The sequence below is a fragment of the Mobula birostris genome, chromosome 6 (genome assembly GCF_030028105.1).
Source record: "Mobula birostris isolate sMobBir1 chromosome 6, sMobBir1.hap1, whole genome shotgun sequence".
Lineage (NCBI taxonomy): Eukaryota > Metazoa > Chordata > Chondrichthyes > Myliobatiformes > Myliobatidae > Mobula > Mobula birostris.
In genome coordinates, this window is record NC_092375.1 from 175,279,080 (window position 1) to 175,296,493 (window position 17,414).

Here is a 17,414-nt window from a genome sequence, read left to right on the forward strand (position 1 = left end):
TCCTTCCAATTTAATCTCTTATTCACTTCCTCTGATTTAATCTTTTTAGCTGATACACTATTAAGATGAATCCCACAAATGGAAGATTGGCATTTGGTTGCCATTGCTGAAGGATAAGAGTATCAGGTGTCAGTTGTACTCACTTCCATGTATTTGGACCATTGATTCCATTGGATCTTCTGCTTTCAAATCAGTAATTCAGGCCCCTAGAATTCAAGACCAATGATAATGACTACTCAAGAATAACCAGTGACTCAGAACTTATTTAACTTTGGCTCATATGGTCATCTTTCCATATGCAGTAAATTTGTTTCAAGCTGCCCTTGAATTCTTGCAATGTTTTCATCAAACTAACCCTGATGCAGACAAGTGATGTTGGGATTGTATTCAGCTTGTGCCAAGTGTATAATGATACAACCATATAACAATTACAGCACGAAAACAGGCCATCTCGGCACTTCTAGTCCGTACCGAACTCGTTCTCTCACCTAGTCCCACCGACCTGCACTCAGCCCATAACCCTCCATTTCTTTCCTGTCCATATAGATGTCCAATTTAACTTTAAACGACAACATCGAACCTGCCTCAACCACTTCTGCTGGAAGCTCGTTCCACACAGCTACCACTCTCTGAGTAAAGATGTTCCCCCTCATGTTACCCCTAAACTTTTGACCTTCAACTCTCAACTCTTGTCCTCTTGTTTGAATCTCCCCCACTTTCAATGGGAAAAACCTATCCACGTTAAATCTAGCTATCCCCCTCATAATTTTAAATACCTCTATTAAGTCCTCCCTCAACCTTCTATGTTCCAAAGAATAAAGACCCAACTTGTTCAACCTTTCTCTGTAACTTAGGTGATGAAACCCAGGTAACATTCTAGTAAATCTTCTCTGTACTCTCTCTAATTTGTTGACATCTTTCGTACAGTTTGGTGACCAAAACTGTACACAATACTCCAAATTTGGGCTCACCAATGCCTTGTAGAATTTCAACATTACATCCCAACTCCTATACTCAATGCTCTGATTTATAAAGGCCAGCATACCAAAAACTTTCTTCACCACCCTATCCACATGAGATTCCACCTTCAGGGAACTATGCACCATTATTCCTAGATCACTCTGTTCTACTGCATTCTTCAATGCCCTACCATTTACCATGTATGTCCTATTTTGATTAGTCCTACCAAAATGTAGCACCTCACACTTACCAGCATTAAGCTCCATCTGCCATCTTTCAGCCCACTTTTCTAACTGGCCTAAATCTCTCTGCAAGCTTTGAAAACCGACTTCATTATCCACAACTCCACCTATCTGAGTATCATCTGCATACTTACTCATCCAATTTACCACTGCATCATCCAGATCAATAATGTATATGACAAATAATATTGGACCCAGTACAGATCCCTGAGGCACACCACCGGCCTCCAATCTGACAAACAGTTCTCCACCACCACTCTCTGGCGTCTCCCATCTAGCCACTGCTGAATCCATTTTACTGCTTCAATATTAATACCTAACGATTGAACCTTCCTAACCAACCTTCCATGTGGGACCTTGTCAAAGGCCTTACTGAAGTCCAGATATACAACATCCACCGCTTTACCCTCATCAACTTTCCTAGTAACCTCTTCAAAAAATTCAATAAGATTTGTCAAACATGATCTTCCACGTACAAATCCATGTTGACTGTTCCTAATCAGACCCTGTCTATCCAGCTAATTATATATACCATCTCTAAGAATACTTTCCATCAATTTACCAACCACTGACGTCAACTCACAGGCCAATAATTGCTAGGTTTACTCTTAGAACCCTTTTTAAACAATGGAACCACATGAGCAATACGCCAATCCTCTGGCACCATCCCTGTTTCTAGTGACATTTGAAATATTTCTGTCAGAGCCCCTGCTATTTCCACGCTAACTTCCCTCAATGTCCTAGGGAATATCCTGTCAGAACCCGGAGACTTATCCATCTTTATATTCCTTAAAAGCTCCAGTACTTTCTCTTTTTTAATCATCATAGTTTCCATAACTTCCCTGTTTCCCTTATCTTACACAATTCAATAGCCTTCTCCTTAGTGAATACCAAAGAAAAGGAATTGTTAAGAATCTCCCCCATCTCTTTTGGCTCCACACATAGCTGTCCATTCTGATTCTGTAAGGGACCAATTTTATCCCTCCCTATCCTTTTGCTATAATGGTAGAAACTCTTGGGATTTATTTTCACCTTACTTATCAAAGCTAGCTTTTCTAATTTCTTTCTTAAGGTTCTTTTTACATTCTTTATATACCTCGAGCACCTCATTTACTCCATGCCTATATTTATTGTAGACCTCTCTCTTTTTCCAAACCAAATTTCCAATATCCCTTGAAAACCATGGCTCTTTCAGACTTTTAACCTTTCCTTTCAACCTAACAGGAGCTTAAAGATTCTGTACTCTCAAAATTTCACCTTTAAATGACCTCCATTTCTCTATTACATTCTTCCCATAAAACAAATTGTCCCAATCCACTCCTTCTAAATCCTTTCACATCTCCTCAAAGTTAACCTTTCTCCAATCAAAAATCTCAACCCTGGGTCCAGACCTATCCTTCTCCGTAATTATATTGAAACTAATAGCATTGTGATCACTGGACCTGAAGTGCTCTCCAACACAAACCTCCGTCACTTGACCTATCTCATCCCCTAACAGGAGATCCAACACTGTCCCTTCTCTAGTTGGTACCTCTATGTATTGCTGCAAAAAACTATCCTGCACACATTTTACAAACTTCAAACCAACCAGCCCTTTTATAGAATGGGCCTCCCAGTCCATGTGTGGTAAATTAAAATCTCCCACAATCACAATCTTGTGCTTTCTACAAATATCTGCTATCTCCTCCAATTCTCGCTCCCCATTTGGTGATCATCAACCCTTTCCTGCCTCTCCATATTATCAAGTGCGTGGCTGAAAGTTTTACTTCTTGTGAGCTTCTGGGTCTTGGAGAGTTCTTATAATGAGTCACTGATGATGCCTCTAAGTGAGCTGAACATTCATGAGATCACAGTACCTGTTTTATATTTGTCAACTTTCTACAGAATCTTTTGATGGGAACAGGGAGGGTACTACCAGTGATCATTTGGAAAATTCTCTCTGTTTAGATGGAAGATACTAGCTAGTATCAATTGCAATTGTGGCAATGGTCCTTGGATTTTAACTCCACTGGCTGCATAACAAACACAATTTTCTACTCCCTAAACAAGTTTTATAATTCCAAATAATTTTAAGCCAGAAATTGCTTGTTGATCAAAAGGCATCTCCTGCTTTGGAGACACTAACCAATCTCGATGCCATATCCTCTAAACAGGATCACACTTCCAATATCTCAAAATGCAGAGTGTAGATTGGAAACTTTTCATATGTGAAGTTCATAATACAGTAGAAATAATCGTGGGAGCTTTATTTGAGATTTTCCTGGAATTTAATGTCACCTGATGTGATTTTTTTGAACAGGTGAATATTTCAGTACAGTATTTGATTTGTAGAAACATACCATGCTTCTCAATTGCATTTTCTAAGCTGAAATAAATTTCGAGGATCACACTAGAATGTGCAAATCAATTTTGTCTACAACTAAACCTCTTATCAGTTGTCTGTTCCAACAAATGCGGATGTTGGAAATCCAAATCCTTTTTGGCATCTTCCCCTTTCTTTTCCATTCCTGAAGGAGAATCTCAGCCTGAACTGTCAGCTGCTTATTCATTTCCATTGATGCTGCCTGATCTGCTGAGTTCCTTCAGCAATTTGTGTTTGTTGCAAATGATATGAGAATCTTACTGCTATGCTTCTACATGGAGAATATACAAATCAAAAAAGTACCTCAAATACATTGTTTAAAGGCCTTTCTTATTTAGATAGGATATTTTTCTTGTTCCTTGGGTGGGGGGGGGTGTTGGGGGGGAAGCATAAATATTCTTGACCGTCCAAAATGATGGCTGGTGAATCATGGCAATGTGTTTGCAGGCTTCTTACAAACTTCTAATCAGTGTCATTGTGATTTTTTAGTACATCAGGTCCACCAGTCTCCCACTCCCACTCTGAAATAAGTTTAAGCAATTATATGTTTTATTCATGACATGTAGTATTTATTTTTAAGATGTATGGAAAATAGCTGTGATTTAAATAAATATTTTTATACCAGTGAAATAAGTAAGAAACTTAAATGTATATGCTAATAATCCTTAAATTGCACACTCTCTGTACCAGACACACACATTCAACCAACATTTCCAGTTCAGGAAGTAGAAAATTCTTGCTGTAAAGGTGGATTTCTAAGCATCAGTAAACTTAACAAATGTAAAAAAGAACCCTTCAGAAGTTTATATTATTAATATTAAGTGACTCACAAATAATTTGATCATAAGTCTTATATATACACCACGAATTGCTGTTGTCTGTACTGGATTTAAATATGACTCCTTATCTTTCCATTAGGACACCAACCATGGCAGGAGGCTTGTTTGCAATAGACAGGAATTATTTTGAAGAAATTGGAACCTATGATGCAGGAATGGATATATGGGGTGGAGAGAATCTGGAGATGTCATTTAGGGTGAGTGAACCTTCCATGTTATTTCAGATGTTTGCATTCATATAATGCATAATTTTACATATATGAATATTAATGAGCATTGTGTCTCCATGTTGTCACTGGCTGCCCTTTGCACAGTTGGCAATTGGAATTGTGCAAGAGGAAAATTGCCGAATGAAAGCATTGTGACAGGAAACTGGGCTTTGACCTGCATGATTCACCGCCCTTGGTCATTCATCAGCTGGACGTATCTTCTGTCGTTCTGGTATTGAAAAGATGTGACAGGTGGCATTTGCTGAGCTATATGTGTGCTGTAACTGGCATTTCAAATAATGAAGAAACCTATTATCTTGATGAAGCTTTGCTCTAATACTGCTACATTGTTTCTGGAAGTGAGATAATGTTGCCACAGGACTATTAATAATTATCCTCCAAAAACTTGATAATACCCACTGTTGCCTGTTAAGAGCCGTGCTTCCTTCAGTTGAATAAGTCAGTCATGGCCACCCACTGATGTATTTTTCTCAGCGTTTGCATCTCATTTACATTTGTCAAAGTTGTGTAAGTGGCAGCTTGATCAAGAGTAAGACACTGAATTCAGGAAGGTCGTTTGTGTGAATCAGATGAACTTTGGTGTTTAGAATGAATGAAAGAGTGGCAGATAGGCAAACATTATAGTACAGGGTACATTACCTTGTGTAATTCACCTGTCAATGCAGATGGAAAATATCTGCAAACTGTCATGGTACTTAATTTATGTGATATTAGAAACCTGGAAATATGAAAATAAGCAGATCTGGTTCTGTTTTCAGGATAGTTAAATTTTCTGTAGGACAAGAAGTAGCGTTGTATAACGTTGATAGAAATGAAAATGGCTATCAGAAGAGACTGCAAGCTGGAGGAGTGCTATAACTGTGTCTTCACCTCCTCTCTCACCACGATTCAGGGCCCCAAACAGTCCTTTGAGGTGAGGCGACACTTCACCTGTGGATCTGTCAGGGTCATCTACTGTACATGGTGCTCCTGTGCGACCTCCTCTACAATGATGAGACCCAACGAAGATTGGGGACTGCTTCATTGAGCACCTTCACAAAGGGTAGAATTTCCCAGTGGCCACCCATTCTAATTCTGCTTCTTATTGACATTCTGACATGTTGATACGTGGCCTCCTCTACTTCCATGATGAAGCAACTCTGAGGATGGAGGAGCAAAACCTCATATTCCATCTGGGTAGCCTCCAACCTGATGGCATGAACATTGATTTCTCTAACTTAAGATAATTTCTCCCTCTTCCCTTCCTTTCTTCTTCCATTCGCCATTCTGGCTTCTCTCTTACCCCTTGTCCTCATCTGCTCAACACCTCTGGTGTACTTCCTCCTTCCTTTTCTCCCATGGTCCACCCATCTGTCCAATCAGATTCCCTCTTCTTCAGTCCTTTATCTCTTCCACCTATCGTCTCCCAGCTTCTCACTTCAACCATCCACCTTCCCACTCACGAAGTTTCACTGATCACTTGCCAGCTGGCACTCTTTCCCTTCCCCACTATCCTCGGATTCTGGCTTCTTCCTCCTTCCTTTTCAGCCCCGATGAAGGCTCTTGGCCCAAAATGTTGACTGCTTAATCCCCTCCATAGCATTGTGTCTGTTGTTCCGTTGGGCTGATGTGCGCTCTGACTCACTGAAACAAAGCTTACACCTGCACCATACAGTTCATCAGATGAACCGTACTGCATCCTCAGGAAAAGTCCCATGTGAAAGGCTCTGCTTCCTGATCAACACCTCATGATGCTCAGACAAGATAGTCCTGGTGAGTTCCTGCTCCCGCAGCTTGCAATATCTGATGGTTGCCTCTGCTACCTGTCATGTTAAATTATCCTGATGGCAGTCTACAATTCACAACAGACAGATGTGTGGCCTGATCTCAATGACCTTCAAACGGGATATCCTGAGGCTCCCTTCACCATTGTTGGTGATGTTAATGAGGCCAACTTCAAGAGTACATTACCAAAATACTACCACAGCATGTCTCCTGTCGCACTAGGGGTTCAAACATCCTTGACCATTTCTGCACAGCCAAATACATACTGACCCGCCCTGCCCACACTGAAAAATGAGGCCCCGTTCAGAAAGTCGTGCAGTCAGTCTGGTGAAATAGATGAACTTCAGCAGTATGTGACTTCTTTTTGTCGGTGAACTACTCCATGTTCTAAGACTCAGGTGCCTGCCTAGATAAATATGTCACCACTGTCACAAACTTCATAAGTAAGTGTGCTGGACTGTGTACTGAAGTGGACAATCAGCTTCCCATGGATAAACTGAGAAATCCACTGCCCGATGAAGTCTGGGACTATGGCGTTTAACTCAGGTGTAGTGGCAAAAATTGATCCAAAATCAAAACAAAGCAACTTGTGCCAGCCTGTGACCCCACAGAGTTGTTATGCCTGCATGACGTTCCCACAGCTCCAATGATTCTTATAAAGAGTCGAATTCCCTATTTCAATCTTTTATTAGCAATTAGCAAACATACAATTAAGCACTATTGAACATTATTCCTGTAGGTCTGCAAAGATATGATCTCTGCGGTCCCAAGCTACAAACTGCCATGAAATAAACAAGAATACATAAGTAATTCCCTTCACTTTTAACACCCCCCCCCCCACTACTCCTGTGACTAGTTACCATAATAAACATAAACACATTACACAGAATACATGGCTTCTAGCTCAGGTGACCCCCCCCCCCCCAACGTACAAGAAATTGGGTTTCGTTTTTCAGGATATTCAGCTACCAGATCTGCCAAGGCCATACTAGTCCAAAACAGAGTCCAAGACTAGTGCTTAGTTGTGGCAGGCCTTATCTGCTGTAAGCGGTGAGCAAATTAAATGCTGGGCAGCATCGCTGACAATTGTGCATTCGTTTCAATGAGCTAACCGCGTTCTCTGCATGCTTTCAACAGAAAGGGTTTGGAACATCACCACCACACTAACAGCTTCCAATACACCTGAACCCGTAGTCACCAGTGCAGATGTAAGATCAGTCTTTTGGGGAGTGAACCCATGGAAAACATCTGCCCAGATGGTGTCCATTGCTGTGTTGTTAGATCCTGAGCAGAACCACTGGTGGGGGTATTTGCAGACATTTTGAACCTCTTCCTGTTTTAATTTGAGGATCTTATCTGCCCTGAACAATTACTATCAACATATCAACTGTGGAACCAATGCTCCCTCTAATTTGTAATAAATAGTGTGCGCAAGAATCTTGTGCTGTGCAATTTTTTGCCCAATGACAACAGCATGCTTGCACTGAATTTTATATATAGAGGTAATCATTTTAACAACTAGAAAAATATTGTCAAAAAGAACTTTGATCTCTTCTGGGTTCGATCTTTTTCGGTCTTGAACATGTGCACCCTCAAAAATCATACATAGCAGGCCTGCAGCAGGTAAGGAAGGCCTGTAGCATGTATGCAGCATCTATATATGATTTGCTTGCTAAATGATGCTTTAAAATGTCATGTTTCCAAATATCACTCCACTTCTTCCCACATGCAAATTCTCCAGCAACTTTTGCATCGTGACAATACACACAGATAACACCATTTTCTGGATTATACATAAATATTTCTCGTAGCTGCATGTTCTTGACTTCATGAGCTCTCAGTGGAGCAGTTTCTACTGTTTCATTAAGCCATTCCACTTTAAGTGAGCTAGCAGTTCTTTTGCACTTCACGTTCTTTGCTTCTTTGGTATTTGACATAGTGAATCAATAATTTCTTCAATAAAAACATAAGCCAGTTCTAAAACCTGCAGACAAATCATCACAAACTCTACATTGTCAGCACCGTCTGCATCAGAAGCTGGAAAAGGAGATGTGATTGTGTGTAATTGTGAAATATTCTTAACACGCCAATGAGGTGGAGGGTTGCAACCTCTTGTGCACTGTTTAAATTCCTTTTTGTGCGCTAGAAGTAAAAGATGAGTGCGCGCACAAAGGCGCGCACCTTGGGGGGAGCAGAGCATTATGTGAAACCAGGGGAGCCAACAGACGTGACCACTATCATGCAACCATCAAGAATGTTAACTATGGCCTCTCACACCCATACATTGGAAAGTCCGATCACCCAGGTGTACTTCTATTCCCGGCGTCAGGGCAGAGACTAAAGACCACAGTACCAGTGGTGAAGACAAAAAAGTTATGGTCAAGGGAGATGGAGGAGCTTTTCAGGACTGCTTAGCATCAATGGACTAGACGATTTTCAACGATTCATCTTCAGATCTGAATGAATACACCTCCGTTATCACCAGCTTCTTCAAGACCTGTGTGGATGAGTGTGTGCCTTCGGGAACATACCAGACATATATACAAACCAAAAGCCATGGATGAACCAAGAGATTAGTAGTCTGCTGAGGGCTTGATCAGCAGATTTCAAGTTTGGTGATCCAGAACTATATAAGAAGTCCGGGTACGACATAAGGAAGGCTGTTTTAAGAGCAAAAAAACAATTTGGGTTGATATTCGAGATGGAATCAGATGCATGTCAGTTTTTGCAGTGTTTACAGGCCACTACTTTCTACAAGGCCAACCTAACATCATGAATGGCTGTGATGCTTCACTCCCAGATGAGCTCGATGTCTTTTATGAATTCTTTGAATGGGAGAATAAAACTAAACTAAAACCACTGCATTCACTTTCCAACAAAACAGATCTATGGGAGACATCATCTCCCTGGCTTTATACTTATCTATGTAGCACTTGGACAGTAGAGACACCTATGTCAGACTATTGTTTATCGACTACAACTCAGCCTTCAATCCGTGTTATTCCAAGCAAGCTCATCCAATAGACATGGAACTCAGCACCTCCCATGCAAGTGGATTGGATCCTTGATTTCCTGAACAACAGAATGCAAGCAGGAAGAATAGACAGTAACACCTCTTCCATGATTATTTTTAGCAATAATTCCATAAGAAATAGGAGCAGAATTCGGCCATCTGGTGCATTGAGTCTGCTTTGCCAATCAATCACAACTGATCTTTTTTCCTCCTCCTCAGCCCCACTCCATGGCCTTCTCCACGTAACCTTTGACCCATAGCCAATCAATAGCTTATCAATCTCTACCTTAAATACACCCAATGACCTGACCTCCACAGCTGCCTGTTGGAAAAAATTTCACAAATTCACCACCTTCTGGCTAAAGAAATTTATCTGTATATTTATTTTAAATGGATGCCTCTCTATCCTGAGGCTGTGCCCTCTTGTCCTAGACTCCCTCACATGGGAAACAGCCTTTCCACATAAACTCTGTCTAGGCCTTTCAACGTTTGAAAGGTTTCAATGAGATACCCCCTCATCCTTCTAAGTTCCAGTGAGTAAAGATCCAGAGCAATCAAACGTTCCTCGTGTGGTAACCCTTTCATTCCTGGGATCATCCTTGTGAACCGCCTTTGAAGTGTCCCCGATGCCAGCACATTTCTTCCTTGATGAGGAGCCCAAAACTATTCACAATACTCAAGGTGAGGCCTTACCAGTGCCTTATAAAGCCTCAGCATCACATCCCTGCTCTTGTATTCGAGATCTCTTGAAATGAATGCAAATATTGCATTTGCCTTCCTCACCACAGATTAAACCTGCAAGTTAATGTTTAGGGTGTTCTGCACGAGGACTTCCAAGACCCTTTGCATCTCAGATTTTTGGATTTTCTCCCCATTTAGAAAATAGTCTACACATTTATTTCTACTACCAAAGTGCATAACTGTGCATTTTCCAGGTCTCTTGCCCATTCTTGAATCTGTCTTAAGTCCTTTTTCAGCCTTCCTGTTTCCTCAACACTACCTGCCTCTCCACCAATTTTCAAATCATCTGCAAACTTGGCAACAAAGCCATCTATTCCATCATCTGAATCATTCATATACAGCTTTAAAAGAAGCGGTCCAACACTGACCCTGCTAACACCTCTAGTCACTGACAGCCAACCAGAAAAGAATCCTTTTATTCCCACTCGCTGCATCCTACTAATCAGCCAAAGTTCTAACCATGCCAATAACTTTCCTGTAATACCATGGGCTGTTAACTTGTTAAGCAGCCTCATGTACGGCACCTAGTCAGAGGGCTTCTGAAAGTCCAAATATACAACATCCACTGCATCCCCTTTACCTATCCTACTTGTAATCTCCTCAAAGAATTCCAATAAGTTCATCAAGCAAGATTTTCCCTTAAGGAAACCATGCTGACTTTGTCCTATCTTATCCTGTGTCACCAAGTACTCCATAAGCTCATCCTTAAGAATTCCTCACAAGGCTGTGGCCTTAGTTGCCCATCTCTACTTCCTGTACACTGGTGACTGTGTGGCAATATTCTGCTCTGACTCTCTTTCCATGGTGATACACCATTGAGGGCTGTTTCTCAAATAGTAGTGAGTCTGAGTACAGAAAGAAAATAGAAACGTCAGCAAAACAAAGGAGCTGACCATTGACTAAAGGAAGGGAATTGTTTAAGAAAGGACAGTTCATGAAATAAGGAACAGCTATGTATGACATTGTAATAACACCCAAGGCTAACCACTAATACTTTGATTTCCATGGTTGCTCCAGTTGACCACAATTATCTAAAAAGTGAAGGTTATTTGGTGAAAATGCATGCATAAATATGTTATAGTGAAATATATTTAAATATTTAGATCCCTATCTGGTCAATAACTTAGGACCTGTACTATTTTAGAACCTTAGAAGTAGTGTTTAATAATGCCTATTGCATGTCCGAAAAATGGCACGAAAGAATCTTAGAAATGTATAAAACTTTGAAACGTAGTCATGGTCATAGTCATACTTTATGATCCCGGGGGAAATTGGTTTTCGTTACAGTTGCACCATAAATAATAAATAGTAATAAAACCATAAATAGTTAAATAGTAATATGTAAATATGTAAATTGTGCCAGGAAATAAGTCCAGGACCAGCCAATTGGCTCAGGGTGTCTGACCCTCCAAGGGAGGAATTGTAAAGTTTGATGGCAACAGGCACGAATGACTTCCTATGACGCTCTGTGTTGCATCTCGGTGGAATGAGTCTCTGGCTGAATGTACTCCTGTGCCCAACCAGTCCATTATGTAGTGGATGGGAGACATTGTCCAAGATGGCATGCAACTTAGACAGCATCCTCTTTTCAGACACCACTATCAGAGAGTCCAGTTCCATCCCCACAACATCACTGGCCTTACGAATGAGTTTGTTGATTCTGTTGGTGTCTGCTACTCTCAGTCTGCTGCCCCAGCACACAACAGCAAACATGATTGCACTGGCCACCACAGACTCGTAAAACATCCTCAGCATCGTCCGGCAGATGTTAAAGGACCTCAGTCTCCTCAGGAAATAGAGACGGCTCTGACCCTTGTTATCTCACAGTAACAGCTTCTGGATGGTTTCTAGATTGTTGCCATTTTTCTAAGGATTTTCATCACAATTAATATAGAAACATAGAAAACCTACAGTACAGTACAGGCCCTTCGGCCCACAAAGCTGTGCCGAACACGTTCTTCCCTTAGAAATTACCTAGGGTTACCCAAAGCCTTCTGTTTTTCTAAGCTCTATGTACCTATCCAGGAGTCTCTTAAAAGACCCTATCGTATCCGCCTCCACCACCGTTGCCGGCAGCCCATTCCACACACTCGCCACTCGCTGCATAAAAAAAAACTTACTGAAACACCTCTTCTGTACCTACTTCCAAGCACCTTAAAATTATGCCCTCTCGTGTTAGCCATTTCAGCCCTGTAAAATGCCTCTGACTATCCACATGATCAATGCCTCTCATCATTTTATACACCTCTGTCAGGTCATCTCTCATCGTCTGTCTCTCCGAGGTGAAAAGGCCGAGTTCACTCAACCTATTCTCATAAGGCATGCCCTTCAATCCAGGCAACATCCTTGTAAATCTCCTCTGTACTCGCTATAGTATCCACATCCGTCCTGTAGTGAGGTGACCAGAACTGAGCACAGTACTCCAAGTGGGGTCCTATATAGCTGCAACATTACCTCTCAGCTCCTAAATTCAATTCCACGATTGATGAAGGCCAACGCACCGTATGCCTTCTTAACCACAGAGTCAACCTGCACAATTGCTTTGAGTGTCCTATGGACTCAGACCCCAAGATCTCTCTGATCTTCCACACTGCCAAGAGTCTTACCATTAATACTATATTCTACCATCATATTTGATCTACCAAAATGAACCTCCTCACACTTATCTGGGATGAACTCCATCTGCCACTTCTCAGCCCAGTTTTGCATCCTATCAATGTCCTCCTGTATCCTCTGTCAGCCTTCCACACTATCAACAACACGCCCATCCTTCGTGTCATCAGCAAATTTACTAACCCATCCCTCCACTTCTTCATCCAGGTCATTTATAAAAATCACAAAGGGAAAGGGTCCCAGAACTGATCCCTGAGGCACACCACTGGTCACTGACCTTCATGCAGAATATGACCTGTCTGCAACCACTCTTTGCCTTCTGTGGGCAAGCCAGTTCTGGATCCACAAAGTAATGTCCCCTTGGTAATATGCTTCATATTTTTGACTTAACCATTGAGTGTGCAAATAAGTATCTTATATAAACTTGTTCTGAGGCTTTGATGCTACAGAGTTTAATCTGTGCTAAGTGAGATCACAGCTCCGAAGAACATTGCAATGCAGGTATGGAGCCAATGTCCTCTTTATACCTGACTTTCTGCCAGGTTCTGCTCAGCACTGTTTTATTTCTTTCTGTGTTCATTGCCCTCTATTGTTTCGTACAGTTAGCCGCTTATGGAAAGATGGTAATGGTGTCATGGTGTTTAAGGTCTGATCATAGAAGTTACATTAGGGTCAGGGATGGAGTTGTCAGAACTGGTCTGGGGCAAGTAGATGCTGATAGACCAAAAGGAATAGGTTTAATGATGTAAAGGAGAGCTTGTTTGGCCTGAGAGAAAGACCATTTTCTCATTGTCCATAAATTACTTGTCATCTTTTGGTCCTGGTACCCCAAGTTGGCAGTGTTTTAAAAACAGACTGTACTCTAAACAAAATTTTTTAAAAAACTACAAGAGTTTTAAACATTCAACCCCCACCACCATTACACGATGCTCCTTGTTACACTTCATTTCAAACTAGAATGCTTGAGATAACTTGGTTTGGATTTTCACTGATCTCAACCTTCAGCCAGAGCAATCTTGTCTGCATCTTTAGGTAACTGATTCTTTACCGAGGTGCCATTTTCCAGCATGCACCTTTTTCAATTGGGAAGGATGTAACAAGTGAAGTAATCCAAGGTTTAGTCGTTGAATTTCACGTTATGTGTGGTTTACATTAAAGGTCTGGAGGTGGGGCAGAGTGCAAGGTGCAAGTTTGCCAATGACTTGAAAATAGGTGGGAGAGAATGTGGTCATGAAGATATTTGCACATTGTAACAAGATATATAGATAGGTTGAGTGTGTGGAGAAAATGTGACAAACAAAAAATTCTGTGTCGTTTTGGTCACCTACCTACCTAAATATGTAAATAAGGTTGAAAGAGTACAGAGAAAACTTACAAGCATGTTGCAGGGACTGGAGGATCTGAGTTATAAGGTAAGATTGAATAAGTTAGGACTTTATTCCTTGGAACATAGAAGTTTGAGGGGAGTTTTGATAGAAATATATAAAATTATGAAGAGCATAAATCAGGTAAGTGCAAGCAGGCTTTTTCCATTGAAGTTGGGTGAGATTGCAAGTAGAGATCATGGGTTAAGAGTGGAAGGTGAAAAGTTTAAGCATGAGGCGGAACTTTTTTTCCATCAGAGGGCCATGAGAGTGTGGAATGAGCTGCCAGTGCAAATGGTGCATACGACCTCAATTTCAACATTTAAGAGAAGTTTGGATAGGTACATGAATAGAAGGGGTATGGAGGGCTATGTTCCCTGATGGGAGTAGAGAGTTTATATAGTTCAGCACAGGCTAGATGGGCCAAAGGGCCTGTATCTGTGCTGTACTTTTCTATGACTATGACATCCTAGTGTGGAAAAGAGTGAGGTCATGCAGTTCTTTAAAGGAATCAAAAGGCATTTGGTCATATAGGTGGATAAAGGCTGCAGGTGAGTAGAAAGGGATCAAGTATTCTTATATACAAATCACAAAAAAAATTAAGGCAGCAGGCTGAGGGTAACAGACACCAACAGAATCAACAAACTCATTCGTAAGGCCAGTGATGTTGTGGGGATGGAACTGGACTCTCTGACGGTGGTGTCTGAAAAGAGGATGCTGTCCAAGTTGCATGCCATCTTGGACAATGTCTCCCATCCACTACATAATGGACTGGGTGGGCACAGGAGTACACTCAGCCAGAGACTCATTCCACCGAGATGCAGCACAGAGCGTCATAAGAAGTCATTCCTGCCTGTGGCCATCAAACTTTACAACTCCTCCCTTGGAGGGTCAGACACCCTGAGCCGATAGGCTGGTCCTGGACTTATTTCATAATTTACTGACATAATTTACATATTACTATTTAACTATTTATGGTTCTATTACTATTTATTATTTCTGGTGCAACTGTAACGAAAACCAATTTCCCCCGGGATCAATAAAGTATGACTATGAACAAGCGGGTGCAACAAGTGGTTAGGAAGGCAAAATGCCATTATTGGCCTTGATTGCAGGAATGTTGGAATCTAAAATAGGGAAGTATTGTTATAATTCTATATGGTATTGGTCAGGATACATCTCAGAACTGTGCACAAATTTGCTCCTTTTTTTTATGAAAAGATATGCTAACCTTGGAGCCAGTCCAAAAGAGATTGACTCGGCTAATTCTGGGATGAAATAATGTCCTATATGAGAACTGAAGAAATAGGATTTGTATCTATTTCAAATATAGACGAATGAGGGATGATCTGACTGAACCATATTAGATTTTAATGGGGGAGGGAGGGGTGTTTGACGGTTAATGTGAAGAAGTTCCCATTAATGGAAGACTTCTTGAACAGGAGGACCTCATTGCAAGACTAGAGAATAATAATGTTAAACTGAATTACATTGGAGCATCCTGCATATGGTGGTAAATCTCTAGAATTCTCTATTCTAGGATTGTAGAGATTATTTCAAAGTTCAAAGTCCATTTATTATCAATATATGTATACATTATACAACCTTGAGACCCATCTCCTTACAGGCAGCAATGAAACCCAAAAGAACCCATTACAAAAAAAAGAAGACAGTTAAACATCCAATGTGCAGAGAGGAGAAAAATAAATTGCGCAAACAATAAAAGTAAGCAAATAACATTCAACTGAAGTTAATGAAAGAGAGTTGGTCATATTTTAATACTTAATATTTGAAGAGGAAGTGGGCACGTTTTTTGACACGCCAGGGGATTGAGGACTGTGAAGAACTGGCATGAATGAGATGAGGCCTGGAACAGATCTGCCATGATCATATTGATCGACGGGGTAGGCTTCTGAGGTTGCTGGCCGGTTCCTCCTCCTGTTGTCTTGTACTCTGTGGACAGTGGAGTAAACATGAGCTGCCCAATTGATGTTGACTGAAAATATCATTTATGTTCACGGGAAGTGGCCCCAGGCCAGTTTCTGGTAGGTGCTAAGTGATCTGGAAATGACTTCCCTAATATGCAGAAAAATGAGTTAATGTGTTGTTTGTTTGTCCGTGGGTGAAGTTTCTGAGCAGTAATGCTTTCAGCCATAATTTGAGTCACATATTTTAATAATTATTTTAATAATAAAGGGACAATAATACAATAAAAGCCCAAATTGGCTTTTTGAAAAATTCATGCTTTTAGAAGACAAATTGATGTAAAGCAGGCTGATGTCTAACATTTAGAGCACTCTAGAGGGAAGGGGTAGCCTTACTTACTTGTCAAATTCATTGACTGAATACATGAACTTATAATGGGCCGGATCATGCAGAAACTGGCCCATGCCTCATTTACTTCACAGTTTCATCAGCCTTTTGGAATAGTTTTGTTCCAGCACCTATTCCATGAGTTAGTGTGGACCATGGTGGTGACTAGGACTTTGGATCACAGCTTGAGCTGACACTGACAGACTGTTTTGGTGGATCTATGGATCAGACACATGAGAATTAGTTGAAAAAATAAATAATTAAGAAATGATTAGTAGAAAAAAATAATTTAACTGAAGTAATTTCAAATATTAATAAATACAATAAAGAATAAACAACTTTCATTCCCTTATTATTTTAATCATGATCACAGGAGATGTACAAGGTATAGCTGGCATAAAAGCATATGGACAAAATTCTCACAGGTCATGTTGTTCAAAAACACCCTGAACTCAATGCAGTGCCCAGGTTCAATGTGGCTACACTCAGGATTATACAGCCCTGTGTTTTGGATATTGATAAATCGTTAACTGCTGCAGTGAACACTGGATACCTCAGTGTTAATCTTTTGCCTCCACTCCAGTTTCTAAAGTTTATTAACGGCAAACATAAGAAAGGATGAAAATTGTATTGATGCTTTGAGGAAGTATAGACAAAAATATTACAAAGGTTGAGGAAAGGTCTGGCAAGGTTCCAAAAATGTGTTGAAAGTGCTTTTGTACAACTATATTGCAATCTTTGTTTTTATCTATTTGCGCTCAATTTTCTCCCTCTTAGATTTTGGGAAGACATGATTGATCACACTACTTCCTTACAATTGCAAAAGTACTGAGTCAGTTATTGTTATATCCAGAGCTGAAAGGATGGCTGTCTATGGATAAACCAAAATTCTAATAAGGCTCTAAGCATCAATGTAAATGCTTTTAATAATAAATATGGATCATAATCAGTACTGGCTTTTAAAAGAATGAAT

General features: G+C 40.6%; 1 protein-coding gene across 3 annotated transcripts in view; it reads left to right on the plus strand.

Moving 5' to 3' along the window:
- galnt13 (polypeptide N-acetylgalactosaminyltransferase 13) overlaps positions 1-17,414 on the plus strand; it is a 394,116-nt gene that overhangs the window by 279,589 nt on the left and 97,113 nt on the right. For all 3 annotated transcript variants that reach the window (XM_072261955.1, XM_072261953.1, XM_072261954.1), the window contains exon 7: positions 4,483-4,600. In XM_072261955.1, coding sequence (XP_072118056.1) covers positions 4,483-4,600 — 118 coding nt within the window. The remainder of the gene's footprint in view (positions 1-4,482; positions 4,601-17,414) is intronic.